General features: G+C 41.7%; 1 protein-coding gene across 1 annotated transcript in view; it reads right to left on the bottom strand.

Annotated features, from left to right (window-relative positions):
* Nucleotides 1-16154, bottom strand: part of LOC122395260 (glutamate receptor ionotropic, kainate 2) — a 164212-nt gene extending 148058 nt beyond the window's left edge. The window contains exons 1-2 of the mRNA XM_043392708.1: nt 16063-16154; nt 3287-3563 (exon numbers count right to left, since the gene is read on the bottom strand). Coding sequence (XP_043248643.1) covers nt 3287-3359 — 73 coding nt within the window. The 5' untranslated portion in view covers nt 3360-3563; nt 16063-16154. The remainder of the gene's footprint in view (nt 1-3286; nt 3564-16062) is intronic.
* Between the last annotated feature and the right edge of the window lie 3575 nt (nt 16155-19729).

Genomic DNA, 19729 nt, shown 5'->3' with positions numbered 1-19729 from the left:
TTAGAAATCTTTCTTGTTTCAAAGGTTGAATCGTATGCTTTCGCAGTCCTGGGTCGCATTTCCTTGGAGATTCTTTCTAAGAGTGGAGTTAAAAATGAAATATCTACTTTCTCCTTGATTGCACAGTACTCTCCTTTGAGAAAGGTCGAATCGTTTACGGAGTAGATCTAGAATCTACCAAGCGACAACTTCCATCGATCTCTAATTGTTCCGAATTTCCTTGTAAACCGCTTTAAATTATTTATCGAAATCAAGCACCTGTGATGCGTGCTTGAGAAAATAGACACTCTCAACAGGTTTAGATTTCCACGCGCTGAATGTAAACGAGTGTTTATGTCTGCGCGGGATAGAACGTGTGGCTGTTTAGAATCGATTTCGAATGAACTGCGTCCGAGTGGCTCCAAGAATTCGTGTGCAGCATGAAAATTCCAAGACGAGCAGTAATATCGTATTATAATAGGGGTTTAAAACTTTTTAAACCTGAATCCACTCCGTTTCGATCAACGATGGAGGAATTCCTCCTTTGGTCTAACTCGTGTCGTTCGTCTTCGTCGAGAGGAGGATTCCCATTGCTGTCAAGTTTCCTCCACGGCGGTTCGCCACGTTGGAATTTATCTGAATTATGACGGAAGTCCCTCCGCGCGGGGGACCACAGGGTGGCCGAAAGGTGCTTTCCAGGATGCTCCCGGGAGCAGGGTTACGGACGCAGGGTCGGAAACTGCGAACGGAATAGCAAAGAAGCGGTCTGATAAAGTCACCGGGGCTGGTAACAGGTGAAGAGTCGATCCTCCGGTAGCCACTTCACGGGCTTCCATGGCGTCTCTTTCGCGTCGCGGACTTCCAAGTGCGGTCACGTAGTACGGACGGAGCTCTCAATTTTTCAGTGTCCTGTTTCGAAGGAATTACGTCCGCGATCGTGTACCAGGTCTCCGAACGGCGATCGTGCGGCTAGCTTAACTGGTAAGAAGTGCTCGGTTCGAGGGACGAATCGTTTGCTATTAAACTGTCTCGCCAGGATTTCGTGGTGGAGACCACTCCTTTTAAAGCCACCGTTCGCGTACCAACCCCCGCTGCCGATGATTTACGGCGTCGTTCTCAAACATTTTTCGAACTAACGTCCCCCTTCTATCAGACTGCAACGCCTAAGTTGACTCGAACGAAGGTGACTGCGATGTCGAACAATTCGAAACTTTATTCCGTATATTTTTTTAAATAAATTCTTGAAGAGATTCCGATGAAGTACGACTGTTATTCGATTACGTAACATTTACGCCACGAGGGCTAGAGTTTTCTTCTTGTTCCAAGTATCGCTAACTATTCGCCTGTTTTACCGTTTAAACGATTCTCAGTTTTCGAACCAATGCTTGTGTAAGCATTCTTTTTTATTGTGAATTTTACCATGCGCTCGAGAAGTTTGTTCGTTGAAAGTTCGAACGCCTAGAGGAACCCGAAGGGAACTCGGTGGAAACAAAGTCGGCTTGCGAAGCTAAGAATCAACGATAAAACCCGAAGATATTCCACATTCCTACGCTCGACTATGACTTTCAATCAGGATGCAAACGCTTCCTGAGCTCAAATAAACGTATGTTATTTTAATTTGTTTCCTTCGTTCGATAGTTCTCAAATAATCGAAACTGAGAAAAGGAAAGCCTAATTTATTACGCAAAATTGGCTGCTGAAGCGAACGGTGTTATAAGCAAGCATCAAATTGGCTTGATTACTAAGTTTCTGATTGGCATTTTCGAATTGCGGTGGTTACTATCACGGAATTTCAGATTCAATGGAGCCCTTAGGGCTTACTTGAATATTAGTTTGTTGGTTAAATGGTCCGTGGGCAACGAGGTGGATTGTTATTAGAGCAACACGTAGGTAGAACGCGGACAGGGACAGAAAATTAACTTACGCGGTGGTTAATTAGCCAGACTATGAAATTGAATTTATCAGGGACGAAACGATGCGCGTTAACTGCTTGCTGGCAGTCTTGTGAAAAGTCGACGGTGAAAAAATATTACACGGATCGTTAATTAGCCGCGAAGGTAATTAAAATTTGGTTACTTTTGACAGGTCTGTCAAAGATAAACCTTCGGTACGTTCGATTAATATTCGCGTTGGAATATTTTTCCCTTGACGTCGACTAACGAAAAAAATCTATGTGAAAATAGCTTGGCAAGCCGATAAATTTAATTACTCTTTCGAATATACTTGCCTCTCGTAAACGCGTTGGTATAGCACATAAATGTCACAATTTCACGATTAACGAGATATATCTGCTTCATATATCATAAAAGACGAAATTATTTTACGTTCGTCGATGGAGAATATCCAAATTCAATATCAATAAATTGGCAACATTTTCACTCGGTTGTCTATAAATAAATTCCTCATTCAATTTATATTTTCACGTTTAAAACTGTATTCACTTTAATCTTTGACCGTTTCAAGCTAATCCTTCTATCCACGACAAATTATTAACCGTGCTCCCCTGAAAATCCATTAAAGTTTATATTCGTTAATTAAAATAAATAGATAAGCAAGTGTCGAGTCGATGTTTTTTAAACTGTTGCTTTAAGCTCCTAGTTTTATCCTATTAACTCTAAATGTTCCTTCCGGGTATATTGTAAATTACTTTAGAACGAGTTTTCTTTCGAATTATTTTACGCTACGTTGACGTAACTTCCTTTTCGGAAATTCATAGGAAATTGTAACACGAAGCTATAAAAATTGCTCTCAAATGACGCGCAGAATATTATTAATCATTAGTTCCTGAATTTGTGATATGTGATTTGACTAATCACGGAATAACATTTTCCAGTAATTTCCATCACCGAATCTGAATTTCACCCAGAAGCAATCTCGCCGGTTCACCTGTTTGCTCGCAGCAAATATTGTACAAATATTGGCAAATCTAATAAATAGAATAGTTATTATTAATAAGAGAGAGAGATAAAAAATAAAAGCGATTCTGGAATGACTATAACAAAGGAGTGTGTCATAACAGAAGTGAAACGTAACTAGTTTCCTGACAAAAACACACTATTTAATTCGCGTTATTTAAATTCTTATTCTTTACTTATTTATTCTATTTAAAATATAAAATATGTACAGAGGAAATGTATCGAGCAAGTTGAAGAGGCGAGATTCAGGAAGGTTTTAAACTTAATCCACGACTAATGGATAAAAAGTGATTTGCTTTTTATCCGGAATTTGAATTTAGACAAGAATATCCCCGTTTCCTAATATCATCGTTTTCTATTTAAATTGCGAGCGATTCGACGATCGTACTCACCGATTCTAATGACCGGCGGCAGCGACATGGCAGTGGTGACCAAGATGACTATGATGGCGAACAACAGTGCCATTGTGTCCGACGTGACTTGTGCTTGCACCTGACTATGACATCTTTCTTGCGCACTTCGTCGCGAGGCAAACTACGATGCTCGTCAACAACGGATACATAAATACACGGAACTAGATCGTTCACGGACACTTTAACACTGAACACATCTTCGTAAGCTCGTGACGCGTCGTTACGAGAATCCTCAGAGAACCGACACTGACTGCATCTAAAAAAAAACAAAACAAGAATATTAATAAACTTCAAGCAACATCCACGACGAGAAAGAAAAGTAGCAAACAAATAAATACTGAATTTTCATCATCGATATTGTGATTTCACAGCGCCAATTTCCTTATTGTTGCAACGCGAAATGCCTCGGAACGAGGGCAGCGCGTCGAGTTTCGTGAAAAGCAAATACCCAGACCCAGACGTCCAACATTCCCATTAAACGTCGATCGTTGAAAAAATGTCGGACGGTTTCTTTTGGGTCGTTAGCTGATACGTTCGCGTCAATGGCGAACATGTTCGTCCGTGCACATACCGGGTCCGCCATTATGCAACATAGCAGTGCACAAAGTCTAGCCCGCGGGCCTATCCGGTCCATTCATCCAGTCAGCGAAATAGAATTCAAAAGAATGTAAAATGTATGTAAGAAAAATGTGGCGGTTGGCAATTTATAAATTGTATCTTACACTTCTGGGTCATGAATTTTAGTTTCGGACATTTTTGTAATAAACTACCGGAACCTATCATCGCGGTGATATTATATTAGACGAAAATATTTTACTCTTGCTCTAACCGCCATGGAATATTATTTTCGTTCGGTTTGTCGAGTATATAGATGTTGAACGTGGATATCATTGCCTATCGGTTATAATTTCGCGGAAATCGCGAACGGATTTCACGTCCATCTTCCGCGCGTGCGTAAAGTTGCCTATGATACCTAATGGACGCCATCAGTTTAATGGAAACCCACCAGTTATGTGTGGCTCGTGTACATAAATGTCGAGACAGTCTTCCATCCAATTTCTCTGCATGGAAAGCGATCGTCGGGAACGCTCTGAGATGAAACACGAACCGATTCGGGATGGGAATGTATTAGGGGTGTCTCGGACAATATTGTGTATCAGGGAACTTTAATTTATTAAGTAGATAAGCACTCGCGAATCTCCATTATTTTCTGTTTGCTTTTTTATCGAGATAAAGTGCTCTGTTAATAAACGAGAAAAACAGATCGAATGCAATAAAATTCATTTACTTTACATCTCGATAGCTCGTTTAATCGTATCGAACATACGCTTCGACAGAACATAATGGGTCGCAACGAGAAAGATAAAAAAAAGGGAAGAGAATACACGAAATTAAAATATTCGATTGGATTCTCCGGAAGGCAACTGCGCGAAGCGCACCAGTTGGAACAGATTTTTTGTTCCAGGGACGTAGCTTCCATAAAACGCTCTCGGAAGGGTCAGCGTGTAAAATAACGAGCTCGCCGTGCTTCGTAGGTGAATTAATTCGTTTAAACGTCCCGCCGTGGTCGCAGCCTGCGTTTAGAATCCGGCCTCGATGTAGAAGTCTCTGTAGGGCTCCGGTTCCATTAACACGCGGACAAGTGATACGATAACGCGTTTACGCGTTCAATTTGGTCGCGCGAGGATATTGCTATTGTGAAAAATGGCCAGGTGACGAAACGGGAACCCGATGCTTCGACGAACGCCGTGATTGCGTTCGAAGTAGCCGCTTACATCACGATACGATAGTCCATTGACTCTTTGCAATTAGAAAATACGAAAACGCGTTGGAATGTCGTTATTACGTTAATGGGAGGAGCGTAATTTATGGATTTAATTCCAAAAAGCTTTTGGTTTCTGTGTTCGTAACACAACGACCAAGTCTACTAGAGAAACGACAATTAATTACGTTAATAATGACAGTTGCTTGTTTACACAAGGCGATGTCGGGAGATAATTATGCGAGCACGAACGTGAATGTTGTTTCTGTGTGCTAACGACGGTGTAGTAAGAATGTGCGCAATCCTGAATTTCTTGTTTAAACATCCATTACGGTGTTGTTTCTGCAGATACGTCATTATACAAATGGCGAAGAAATTAGCAACGAACTCTTGGCTCGAAGGCGTCTTTAACACTCTACGTACCGTGTCTAATTCGTAACGCGAGATAATGCAATTTGATTAATTTAGTCTTTAACGGGGAAACTACGAAATGCCGTTAGCTAATTTGTTTTAGTCCTCTTCGGTGAATCTACAATGTTGCAAGCATAATAAGCACCGTGTATCGTTGCAATTAAAATTTATTTAAGGACAAGTCGAATAAAAATACGGTATTTCAGTAACACGTGTTACAGTATATGAATATTGCCGTAATATAACAGATATTGGATTCTAATTTTCTCATTACCGAGGAAAAAAACGGCCCACACTATTTGCGACTAAATGTAGCTAAAGAGGGTTTAATTCGTTACGATCTCTGTATATACGAGTATAATATAATATATTCCTAATGCATATATAAAAATGCTTTTAGAAACAGAGCTTTTCAGATTAATGAATAAAAAGATGAAAATAGTTTTAACAAGAAATTGTACACTCGATATTATTAATTTTCATCAGAACATACTTTAAGTTTCGGATAAAAATAACTCGTATAAAGCAACAATTTTGTTTCTATTTCACGGAGGCCAAATCTTTCCTATTTTCGGGGTGGTTCGCATAAATTTTTCATTCATTCTCCAGGGTGTGATTCCCGAGACTAAACAAGGGGAAAGAAAAACATATAACCCTTGTTCGCTCCCAAGTTTGTTTCCTCAAAGGCGCGAGAAAATCGCCTCTTTATTTTCAGAGAACCACCGACGTTCCGTGCCCTTATCGTTTCGGTCAAGTTGCCAGTGCCTGCCCCTGAGGGGCAGTTCTCCACAACCTCTGGGAGCTGTACGATGTCGATGGAGAATAACATGATTCAGAACTGGACGAACGTGTTGACCGTTTCAAGCATTCGAAAGCAAATACGTATTATCGGAAACGAACCTTCAATTTCGCGTGTATAAATTTCTCCACGAACTTGTTGCAATAATAATACGTATTTATTGCGCAGTGGAATACTCTGTTTGCGAACGAAAATATTATTTGATATTATTCGAGACGAGAAACAACGTCGAAAGAGAAGAGAAAGCGACGCAAATGTCATTTGTAATATTAAAGGGTGAGAATGAATTATTTTTTAAATTTGCCCCTATGGAACATAAAAAAGAAAGATTTTTAAAATAATGTACGTAGAGTAATAAATATAAGAAGAAATAGCAAGGGGAGAGCTGAAACTGGAAACGAGAGAGCGCAGTGACAGTGGATCGTGTATGGTCAGACGCGTTTTACATCGAACATAAAAGCGCCGTAATCCCTGTAACTTCTAACAAGCCACGAACACGCGGAAGCAATTCGAGCATTCGCTAACTGGTTGTAAAAGAACAAAAATGTAAATATACAGTCCGTGGCGTTCCACTTAAAAACAATCCGAAGACGCTAGAATGGGCATCGCATTTGTTACGCGAATGGCTGCAGCGAACTCCCAAATACGAAAAAAGAATTCGCTATTCTCGTGAAAACAGTTCGCGATACCTTGTATGACCCACTTTGTTCGATGCTGGAAGTAAGAAAGAAGTCGTAACTGTACAGGGTGTGCCACCAAACTTGCACCGTTTAAATATAATTCTCCTTTATAGAATTTTCGGCCACCAGAATCGATTGAAACACAATCGCGAACAAAATATTATCGGTAGCGTCCATTGTCATCGTAACGAGCTGATTATTATTCTTGTATATTTCCCAAATTAATTTAATTTAAATTGAAAATTAATGCGCCTACAATATCGGTCGGAAACTTCAATGGAAATGAAGGATTTGTTATAATAAATTATTTGCGAGAACATATTCGCGATCTTCGGATCGAAAGGTTAGATGCATGTCTCGAAACTGTTAGATACGTTCGATCATAGTTGATCGATAGGAACGTGCAGGCATAAAAGGGGTTCTCAAGCCTGATGTCGCTGCCACATGCGACTCACGCTTCCGCTATTAGAGTTAACGTAAACGGATCTAAGCTAACCCAATTTAACGAGGGGTAACTTCGCCCCCAGCCGTGTTTGTTTGCCGTTTCTCTTCGGGCAGGCTTTAAGCGCCCAGCTTGATTACATAGGCGTGTCCGTGCTGTCCGAATCGCCCTCCTTTTTCTTCCGCCCACCTTTCCGAAACCAACCCATTGAACGTTTCCTTTCAACGACTCGTGTTCCCCAATTTCCCACCAATTTTCATCTAACCACCGCGAAACCAATTTCGAAAACAACTCCATTCGCAAGAAACAACCCTTATTTAAGTAAATGAAATCGAACGTTCCAAAGTATCAGACTGTGACATCCCCTTAAACGAATCTTTTCGGTGCTCGTTACCAAAATAATAAAAGTTCGAAACAACAAAGCTCGTAGTTCTCTCCGAAATTAATCAGCCCCCGTTTATTTCGGTCGAACGATTTTTCATGGCGCGTTTCGGCCGACCACAGCTTTCAGCGATCGTCGAACTCAGAATTCGGAAGAACACGCACCGCTCATGGGCGACGTGATTCAAGGAATTGATTGCTCGTTGCCTTTTCGCCATTTCGTCGGAATCTGGTCCGTTTCCGTTTTCTTACGGCTTTCAGCTGTCGTCGTAATATTCGTCGCGACCGTTATCGGCGAGCATCGTCGAACCGTAATTCGTAAAATTTTCCCTATCTCGAGCATTATTACAGCGAATCGTACGAAACGTGGGTAAACAGGGTAAACGGAGATTGAATTCCTTCGAACCCGCGGGAATATGGGTCGCCATTCGAGCCGTTCCATCTCGCCCGGAATACTTTTCCGCGCGATTTGGAATACACGGAATCTCGACGAAACGGAAACGCGTTCGCGCACGGTTACATAACGCTGGCATTGGTCCCACTGAAACGGCAAGGTTTTCGCGAACGGCTGAATGGAACGCGTACAATCGTTCCTGTTCCTTAATTTGTTGCTGGTTCCTAATTAACGCTTAACTGACGCATTCGAGGCCGTAATTGAGGCTACGTTTCGACAGAATTTTCGCCTGCGTTTCGCCTCTTAGACCCTCACGTGCTCCGAGGTACACTTCATTTTCATACTCGCGGTCCTCTTTTTACAACGCTGGATACGCTCCAAAGAACACCGCGTAAAGGGGATATAATACAAAGTAGAGAATTTGTTCCACAACTTTCAAAACCCGTGCACAAAGTAAAAGAGCAGACCCGTGAAGAGTAATCCCGACTAAAGGAATTTTATGTCTCTGCGATTCTTTCTCCGGCATTGTCAAAGAAAAAGAGTTTCAACGACCCGCATTTGTACCAGTGGCGTAAAACGGTTCCCAGAAAAGTGAAATCGTATATTCTCGCAAAGTAGACTAGAACGTAGAGGCGAGGAGGAAGGAACGAATTTATGCGTGAGATATCCACGAAATATTAATTTTAATTTGTACGAGCGAAGTCGTAGAAAAATTGCATTTCTCGGGTGTATCGTAATTCGTAAAATAGTTGCCGCGAAGTATCCGTGGGCGAAAGTTTTCCCTTCGAGAAAGTAATAATGGTTCATCGTCGTGCATGGAATTCGTTTTTTCGGGCGATGATGGATAAAAGGGGGGAAGGAAGGGGTGAATTCGCCAACACTGTGAAGAATGGCTGGTTCGAGGGAGGTTTTACTGCCGAGCAGAATTAAATCTACGAAGCGGCTCGTGGGTCGTAAACGAAAGTCGGACATCAAACTCGAACGTTTCGTCGTAATAGTTAATCCTTTTTCTGCCTCGCGTGGCGCCTGAAATTGAAAACAACGACAAAGGCGGGAAAGACACGAACGAGACAATGAAACGAACCGTAAGAAAACCTGGAGGAAAGGATTGAATTTATGCACGAGGAACGACCCTTTAATTAGCCATTTAATTAATTCCATTGCAGCGTGCGTTATCGGCTGGCGAGAGCTTAAGAATCAGCTGAATCATGACAGGGTTCAACGCCCTCAAAACTTCGCCATGTAACATGCAAGAAACATGCGAGAAACCTGATTAATATTAACGTTCGCGACCCCTTCATTTTTTTAAAACAACGCTTCTCCAAATAGCTGAAGGTTTTTCAATTTTATTTAATTTTAAATAGCCAAATTAATCAATTTTGGAATGTTTTTAATTTTGTTTAAAGGTCTTTGCTTAGCAACCCCCGAGCAAACAGTGACGAAGAATCTAGTGGAGTTCACTCTGGTCAAAATTCAACATCCCAGTTTATTTACGCGTAGGTTTCGACTTCAAAGCTGGCTCTCCCCAGCGTAAAAATAGAAAAATAGCCTCTACGAACGAACATCACTCTGCAAGTACAGGTATTTGTAATTCAAGAATGATAAAAATTCACGTAAAAATTATTTCCCCCAAAATGGCGTAATGAAACAATTCTAACTATTATTGTATAATCTATTTAGCGCATGGCCTTCGACATTAGAATTGCGTTCGAGGCACAACCAGCTGAAATAGAAATCTAAATAATTCTTCTTTCGATATTTAGAACTACAGCTGGAAGAAGTACCCTCGTGTAAGGATTTCGCGGTGCTTCAATCTGTCTCTGGATGACGTAGAGGAGCTTCCGAGTATATTCTGTTTGCAAACCACTTGTAGTCGACTGTCAATGGGATCAAATGCAAAGTGGTAAACTTCCCATTCAAGTCAAATGGCATGGCTCGATCTGATAGGGACAAAGCTACTGATATTGTGGTGGTACCACCTGCTGTTGACAATAGTAGACTATTCGAGTGATCCCTTATCCTAGATCCTCAATCTCTAACAGATTCAGACCCAATCTCTAACAGACTTCAGAGGATGATTTTATATTGTTCATTCACTACGTTATATCTGCTTCTATTTTCATTTTACTTTCTACTCTTTCACTGATCTTCCGTTAATTTTATTATTATTGTATACTCTATTTTCTTGTTCAATTTCGCTATGCAATTCAGAAGTTTTAAATTCCGTAATCGTATCAAGATAATTATTGATGGATCCTTCGATCGAATGCTGTTCATTCCAGCAGAATTTTCATTGAACGAAAATTCTGCTCGTCGAATAAATTGATCTGGTATTTTCTTGTTTTTGGCTCAACATCGTCTTTGTCGTCCCTTCAGTTTATATTATACGGTGAAAGAAATAAAGAGTTCAGTGTCTCTTGAAATGACAGATTCTGTGTTCATTTCGCCACCCTTTCGATCGTCCCGCTTTTCTTCCTTCAACTATTTCCTTTCGAGTCGCTTGGATTTACTCTGACGGGTATAATGATCAGTAACGATCGGCGAACGTTTAACGAGGGACCATTATTTCACGATAGCGCAACGACTACGTCTCGCGATTGGACCGGAACGGAATTTTGAAATTTCCGCCAGAGTTCAGCCGCCTCAAATATTCGAGGAATTGATACGACTTTCCGAAAAAATTTTCGTGAATTCTTTATGCACGGAGCGATCGATTATTTCGTCCCAGCTATAAGCACTTGACTACATACTTTGAATTATTCGATAAAATACTTTTATTTTGACTTTGATTGCAACAAAATTATATATAGAATAGTTACGTTTCTAGAGTATCGATAAATCAAAGACAAAGTTTCAGAGTTTAAGCGTGTTTGAAAAATAGGAAGATTCGGTTTCTACATTCAGTATATAAAATTTTTCAGTATGACCCACTTCTCGAAGCGTCAAAGCGAGAAGCTCTTTAGAGAAGAGACTGAAACGCTAGCAGCAACGAACGAACTTCGTTTCGAGGTAAAGAATTTGGCGAAACAGCACGTACGGGGCTTGTCAGTGCGGCCAATTCTTCCAAGATTTTATATTCCCGTCTCGACCGTCTCTTCTTGACTCTACTGACACCTCGCGAACACTTTTTCCCGTTCCAGACCAGTCTGGAATTTCAATTATTGTCAACCTTTTCAGGTTCGACGAAGCGTGGGAAGAATGGAGGACAGATGACGCCGGGATCATAATTCACGTCCGAGTTAAAAATGGTACGCCAAGGTGACTTTTCCTCGAGCTCGATATTTCAAAGCCATTAATTAACCCTTTCATTATACGATAGGGTGATTCCGAAGAAAAGCTCGTAGCGAGGATCGAATATTTGAGAAAAATAATTTTTCACTTGTCCTTCGTCCTATTATATTTTCGCGGCTCCCTTCGCCGCCCCCCGCCTTCATTCAACGGCGAAGAATGCACGAGGGGAGAACGAAACAAGAGGAGGATAGAAGGAAGCGTTAATCATCGAGGATGGCCCTTCATCTAGCTAGTTGAGACACTCAAATTTTTGCGCGTTTTGCACGTTTCTGCACATACAGTGTGTTTCGTAACGCGTGGTACTCGTTTCAGCAATTGTTCTGCGCGTAAGAATAATAGAAAACGTTGGTGGTTGAATTAATTCCACCTGACTAATTCTGTAAACATTTCCTCTTGGTGTTTTATGTATGATTCGTTAGAGGACAGTGTCAGATTATTGATACAACCAATTTAGAAAATTTAGGAAGTAACGTTTGATAAATATTGCGTGGCTTTTGTGGCCTATGATGACCTAACGTATCAATCACGACAATTCATTCGCGGTATATTGGGCTCTCTTCAATTAGTCAATTTTGCTCAATTAATCGAACCCCTGTAGCCAGTGGGTTAATTACTGAATTATAACGTATTACCATTACAAATTAGGATATGGAGATATTGATCTATTTCAACGAACTCAGGTAACATGTTACACGAATAAAACAAACGAACGCACGAATATTATCCCATCAGAGGTAATTATAAAGGAAACCCCAGGAAGAGAAATATCGTAAAAATCTTAAATTTAACAAACATTTGCAATTGAAACCCTAGTCGAGCAATTAGCTGGGAAACGGGTGGTTATTTTAGAATTTACGCGGTTTGAAAAATATTATCGCCGACGACAGTGTTCGGGGTTAATCCGTCGTAATTGAGAATAAACGCCGAGCGAAGAGGAGGGCTGAGAAACGTTAAAAGCGTCGGCGAAGTTGGGTACGTCGGTCGGGTGTCGTTATCGTTGCACAGTAATCGCCGTTATTCTTCGGTGCGACTCGTCCCTAGCGAAACCCGGTTCGCTTGTGTGGAAGCCCGAGAAATCGTCGACGAGCTTGCTCGCGGAGCAAGTCGACCGCGTTAGTACGACCACGTCCCCATCGCGTGGCTGAAACGCGACCGTTCCTGATAGAAATCGAAGCATCAGGCGGAATGGAATCCTCCATCCGCGGTTCCGTCTGCGGTTTCGCGCGATAGTTCCAGGCGCTGGAAAGGACCAAGGACTTGTATTTAACCCTTCGTTTCATAGCATTGCGCACGCACCGTTTTTAATCAAACAAACCCTTCGTCTATTCTATTCTGTAACGCACGACTGACCCAAGCTACCCTAACAAAATTAGACCCAGAATTATATTTCGAGTAAACGAAACTCCCGATTTACTCGAAATATTAACCCTTTGCACTCGGCTGTCCTCTCTGGAGGGACACATTATTTGTTTTAAAGAAAAAAACAATATGTTTCATTGGATATTTACTACCTATTTGTGTTTACTACCTAAAGTGTGTTTGAATTAGTAGTAGTCGAAGAAAAGTCTTCGAGTGCAATGGGTTAAATAGTAAAATCAAGGGAGTCTTAGTTTCTCTTCTTCAGGACGACTTGAAAAAAATACCTTCGTTTTAATTTCACTGTAGAAACATCTACGACTATCAATCGAATCGATCGTCGCCGGGTGGTTCGCGGTTTTCGTCCCCCCGCAAATTGCACGAACGAGATATCCGTCCCAGGGGGGCAGAAGAGCTCAGTCACAGCTTCTTCCGGATTGTTACCGAACTCGGTTCTCCCACATATGCGAAAACGTTCGGAATTACGCGATTTGCAACGAAGTTTCGAGAGATTTACGGGCGTTAAATAGAAACCGCCGCGTCGGTTCAAGTATACCCGCGTTCAATTAAATTAGACGAAAGTCGATCGAGCGGAGTTGGACGAGTAATTGTGCCTTTCGAGCGTGCCTTTGATACCGGATCGTCCCGGAAGCAATTTAATCCTCTACGCAAAACCTGGCGCGGTTCGCGGGCAGAATCGAAACGTGGCCGGCGAATTAATCGTTGCCACGGTGCAAATGGAAGAACAACGGGGAACCGTAAATTGTAATCGCGATTTAGGATGCCAATTGTACACCGGCTTTGGGGTAGCTCGACGCCATGAAGTATTTCGCGCGATACGGTTCACGTGGACAACTTTCTAACGGAATTCTCCCGTTTAATCGCGTTATTGCCTTCGGTTGGGGTTTTCTTTTTCCAAATTGTTTTCACATTTCTACGATTCCACACTTATTACGAATTATAAGTTCGTTGGTAGCACAGAACAATTTTATGGATGAATTTACACTGATGAGCTGAAAAAATTATTTCTCAAGATTAGATCTTAAAGAAAATAAATCTTGATAGGATACTTAAATTTTAAAGAGGCTGTAAAAATAAGTTTTACGACAAATTGTGGATATGCTAGTTTCCAAATGTCCAAAAAAAGAGTATCGTTTTAGTAGACAATTTGAGGGGTTTAGTCTGGCAGGCAACGTGTTAAAATGTAACATAAACCACGATCGAGCCCCAAAATAAATGATTCTAATGGAAAGTAAAAAATCGAACGTTGAAGTCTATCGATGATATTTACAAGTTTTGTTAAACCCTAAGGTAGGAAAATAATCGAAATGTTGTCAGAGTGTCTTTCAATGACTATTAATTGTCGGTCAATTGGAAACGGGATTCACGCGTATCTTGGTGTTTCGGGTTGCATCACACGAGTAACGCTAATACCCAATCGTCGCGTCGGTATCTATTGACGGTTGTAATTGATTTAGACCTCGTTACTCGTAGATCACTGCCGGACACCTGAATCAGCTATAAAAGAACACCGTCGATCCAGCGAACTACTGGTAGAACCAGGTCAGGTGTTTAGAATTTATGGTCGCGTCGACTAATTTCAGTAATGACCATATCTCTCGAGACCTAACAATAACAGTCTATTTTTAAATGATTATTCTCGATCGAATAATATTTGAACTGAATTATGTTAATTCTCCAAGGAATTCCAACAAGGGACGATGGTGTGGCACTGTGGAAATATTTAACAAATCCTTTGCTTCGAATGTTTGCTATTTAGACGATTGTCGAGTCTAATTATTCCGATTTTATATAATTTTATTAATTAATATAATAACTAAAACTATTAGGGACTTTCAAGGACGTAACATGTGAAGAGGCGACGCGATCACTATAATTTAATAACCGATGCACGAGAGGCTAACAACCACGTAGGAATATGTTCCAAGACGTTGTTCGTTACGTCTATCTCAGATTCCTGAGCTCGCGAATGGTTGTCGTATTAAAGTATTAAAACCATAAGTTCCCGCTTGAGAGCTCATATCAGACGCGTTTGTTACTTTGTAGACACTGGGGAATCTCCAATTTCTTTTGCGCGCGGGGAAATCACCGTGGCATGCAAAGTAGCGGTTCAAAAGAGGTCAAAGTGGAGGGTTTACGTAAAATCGTGAAAAGATTCGAGGTTTCGAGCATTCGGAAATCCCATCTCTATGAATAATAGAATGTTCAGGGATCAAGGTTTATTTATAAAACACTATAGAATTAGTTTCATTTGCCTGAAACAGCCAGTTTTGTCATATAATAAATTTCTAATAATTATTCTAATAAATACACTGTCTACGACTTTATTTATTTAATACGATTTGACTGTTCGTTTCGTATCATGTATCAGAGAAAACTAACTTTTTACAAGAGAATCAAAAAAATATTTAATAAATTATGACAAAATACAAAATATTGTACGTTTCTGTGAGGAACCGATAGATTGTGTTAAACACTCCATCAGAGTGTAGCGCCACGTAAACACAGTTCGTCTGGAGTGTTCGTCGTATGGACTAAACAGCGAAAGGGTTGGTACACGTGTGACAGATTTTCTATGTCGTTAATCTAAAAAACGAAGCCTCGCGAACAAAATTTTTATTCCACGTAGTACCACGATTGCACAGACATTCTGTGAAATAAATAAAGAAACAAAATTTAAAGGTGTTAAGAGTTTCTAATATAAAATTGACCTAAGCTAGTAGATTCTTTTCCTATCTATTTTCTAACTGGAATTCATCGTCCAAGGTTCAAAGAGAAGAGATGAAAAATCGAGCTCCTCAGATGGTACAGGAACATATCAACTACAAAATTTAGGTCGTTGCCCTAATTTATACGTTGCCTACAGGCCTGATGCATGCATCCTGTGTGTAGCCTCTGCGGACGTTGCACAAGAGTCCTCGATTTCGAGGTAACTAGGCTATAAATTATTCCTTCGGTCGCTGCATATAGGCTAACGATACTACGGTCGTAATCGAGAGAAGCTAGACTGTTTCTAGACGAAGATAACTGGTATTTTCCAGTGGCCCGCGAGCCCTCGAGGAACATAACAAACCGTAAACACGCCGCGACCTCAAAAAATAGCATTAGCGACTCGATGTCGACGCTATCCTCGACACCAGGTTGAAAGTTGGTCTGAAAACCGAGCCACGAAGAGCTCTTTCGTTATCCTCTTGAACCCGTTCCGTCTATCTACTCACGTTTCTCTCTATCCGGTGAACACCGTTCAACATTCAGCTCCGACGACAGCACCGAGTTCTATTGGGGGCGACGAGTCCGTCTTTTTCACCAGAACCACCTTGTCGAGAACACCAGACACTCACGTTTCATTCGACCTCGATCACCGCGCTCGCGAGGCTTGTCCTGCGTAGCATGCTTCCGCAGAAAACCTTGGAAATCCTCGTAGCTCCTTCGAAAAACAATAATCGTTCCGAAAGGAGATGATCGCGATTCAAGAATCACAGGCAGATGCTTCCTCTTCGCGGAACAACGGATAATCGATCGGTCGTTCCCATCGAATCGTGTCAATCCTGTTCGAAACGACTCTCGTTATCGTCCCCGTCCGATAAGATCACCGCGAATGTGCATCCCGATAACCATAACACCGCATTATCTCTGCCAAGTTCTCGTTATCCCGTACATTACGGTGCCCGATCGAAAACTTTCGACTACGATCACCGATACTTCGTTAACGTTCCAGCGTAGCAGCCGCTCGCGGCGATCACGGGGACCCTGGATCACACGTGGAGAACTTCTCCTCGATCGTGGAACCGTTCACTCTCCGAGATCTTCACAGTGTCCTCATGGTCGCGATTCACTCTCCCGTCTGTTCGACGAATAACTAACTGTCCTGATAATCCTACTTTCCGACGAGCAGAGGGTCCAGGCTCCGAAGATCCACGAGTATCAACGAGCAGGAAACTCTATTGCGTGTTTGGAACGTATACTGGCGTCTTATAGACACTTCAACACTCTGTCACACTGCGTTAATCCTCAATGTAAACGAGGCATCGTTGTTGTTGATCAACGTTCGCCGTTGGAACGATTTGCTCGAAGGTCGCGACGAGTCCTCGAGGGCTGACGGACACGCGACGAAGAACACCTTCCCGTTTTTCGTACGCGCGGTCCGATGATCGCGAAAGACGCGCGGGCACTGGCTGCGCCAGGACTATCTACTACCCCCGGACGAGTGCGCGTACCGGTGCCGAGGGGTTGGAGGGGGTTGCTGGATGGCTTTCGAAGGGGTGGCCGCGCAAGAAAGAGAGACAACGGAGAGACCACGCGACGTGGTGGGGATAGAAGCGAGACGGAAACGCGCACGCAACGCACGGGATCTACGAAGCGCGGCTCCCTTTTTAGGGAAGACGCCACCAACGAACCACCAGACTCGTTATCTGGGTTACTGGACCCCCCGTCGACCCTGACCACGCCGCGAATTAAACCTGTCGCCATACCATGTCGTTTGACAGCCCAGAATCCGACTCCATGACGCTCGAAAGCGATCATTCGGGACCACGATTCAATTTTACAGCTCCCACATTCGATAGAAAACAGTAGAGGAAATTACTTTTCAAAAATGCAAACTAATACCCTCAGAATCTACCCTTATGCCCAATAAAAATATAAAAATGGTTGTAGCAACAGAAATCACCGCCATTGGAGGTATATGTCCGCAGAAAACAGGGCTCACATCGTCTCTTTGGATAATCGGTAGATTTTCTTTATCAAACCTTGTGCTTAATCGACGTTCTACGCCACCCGTGTTTATTTCGTTACGAGATAATCGACATCAGGTACAAGGTGTCAGATATCAGGCGTCTAGTGTCATGTTTCAGGGATCAGATACGTGGTATGAGGTATTAGGTGTCAGGCGACAAGCATCCGTTGTTGGATGTTATTTGTAAGGTGTCGGGTTTCACGTATCAGATATGAGCTATGAGGAATTAGGTGTCAGGTGTTAAGTATCAGGAACAGACGTTACGTAAGATGTGTCAGATATCAGGTATTACGTATGAGCCATGAGTTGCCAGGTATTCATCGTTACAGAAACGTTGGATGAAGTAGGAAAGTGTATTTTCCAAACATCGAGAATAGTACAATATACACGAGAGCCTATTAAAATGTGCAGTGTGATTGAATATCGGTTTCACAGTACAAGAGAATTTTAATAATTCCATTTTACTCCTATAACTTTGCGTCGAAGTTTTATTCTCGGAAAAATATACGATCTAAAAACCACGAATACTATTCCGGCAGCAGAGAACAAACCGCAAAGAGTTAAAAATAAACAACGTCCGATTTTTGGTGCGCACCGATCAAAACAAATAGCTGCGTAGCAAATATTTGTTTAAATTGGTACGTGGAAGTATCGGAACTAAAAAACTAACAATTGCGATAATTGACGTTACAAGCCGTGCTTCACGGAAAATGTTGCGAACAGCACGATACGACTCCAAGCGTGGAGAGAATAAAGCAGAGTATAAAATTGTTATTGCTCACTGCGCTAAAGAAATTATCAACAATTCATGGAAGACGTAAACATGTTTACCATGGAAAAATTCCAAAAGGAGGACAAAGTAGTATTTATAAAGGCAGGAACGGTGAGTCGGAATCATTATTAGTCAGAGCAACGCAGCACGGTATTAACATACCAGGATATTAAGTTTCTTCGCTTTCCTAGGGAAAATCCTTTCTTCAATCCGCGCCACTGATACGATATTTCCACGACGCGAAAATTTTTTTCAAATGCTAATTAAACTACTGCTTACGTTGAGAATGTCTTATAGAGGCTAATGAAAAGAATTCATTTCAAGAAATAAACTATAATGAAAACACGTGTCTATTCACACTTAAATTATTGCTTCGTTCTTTAGATTTATTGTCTGAAATATAGACAGGCAATCGTACGATGTATTCCGTTTTAATAAAAAGTTCCTCAAGATTCTTTTCATTTCCATTGTAAATATATTGCTGCCTCTTGAAGGGAGCCGTCGAGAATAATTTGTGTTGTATACATTACGATTCCCTTGCATCCATTACCAACACTTTTCCACCTTCTTTTCACAAAGTTGGCTCAAAAGCGGGTAAAGGAAATCGTATTACTCCTCTTTTATTTTAGACGTCTTCCACGATTCATCGCAACTTAACAGACAAAATTCTAGAAATCGCACGAGTCTAATATTTTTCTGTTGCCCTATTTCCCAGACTTGTTCTCCAGCATGCCGACGATCGCCCATTGTATTCGGAAAGGCATGGTTACCGTGCGAGAACATTTTTCAGTCCAAGAAACGACTGGAATTAATGAAAGAGCGACGAATAATACAGGGACGGTGGAGTTCGATCGCAGTCGAGCCATGAAGCCAGGCAAAAGAGACGAGTAGGGCGTCCATCCAGCAGAGCAAGAAACCGAGAGGGCGATGGAGAAAGATAGAGATAAAAGATTTCTATACTGCAGGACAGAGAGAACGCGTGCAAGTCGTCGCCTCCTTCCGACACCCCCTGGAGAACCGAAGATACCATACATAGAGCCAAAGTCGCTTTATCTGGGTTAGTGGACGTCGACCCTGACCACTTCCTACGCAAAGAGGATTGAAATAAACTTGCATTTATCAAACGTTTCGCCGTTACGTAACACCGCGGACCAAGGTATCAGTCTCCATGAAAATCTCCAAGAGATTACTTCTTTCTCCCTTCATCCAGCGTCGCCCGTTTCATTTTCATAAAGGTGCACGAATCTGTTCAACTTTAACCCATATCGCTCCAACCGGTTAAGTTGGCAACCAATCACTCGGTGAAATCCTTGGAGTGAAAAAGATTTAATAATTTTAGTAACGTAGCCCTCAAAGGTTCAAATTACACGACATTTCT

This window comes from Colletes gigas, unplaced genomic scaffold, assembly GCF_013123115.1.
Source record: "Colletes gigas isolate AHSC1104 unplaced genomic scaffold, ASM1312311v1 Colletes_gigas_Sc00001, whole genome shotgun sequence".
Taxonomy (NCBI): domain Eukaryota; kingdom Metazoa; phylum Arthropoda; class Insecta; order Hymenoptera; family Colletidae; genus Colletes; species Colletes gigas.
This window is presented reverse-complemented; position numbering and strand designations above follow the sequence as displayed.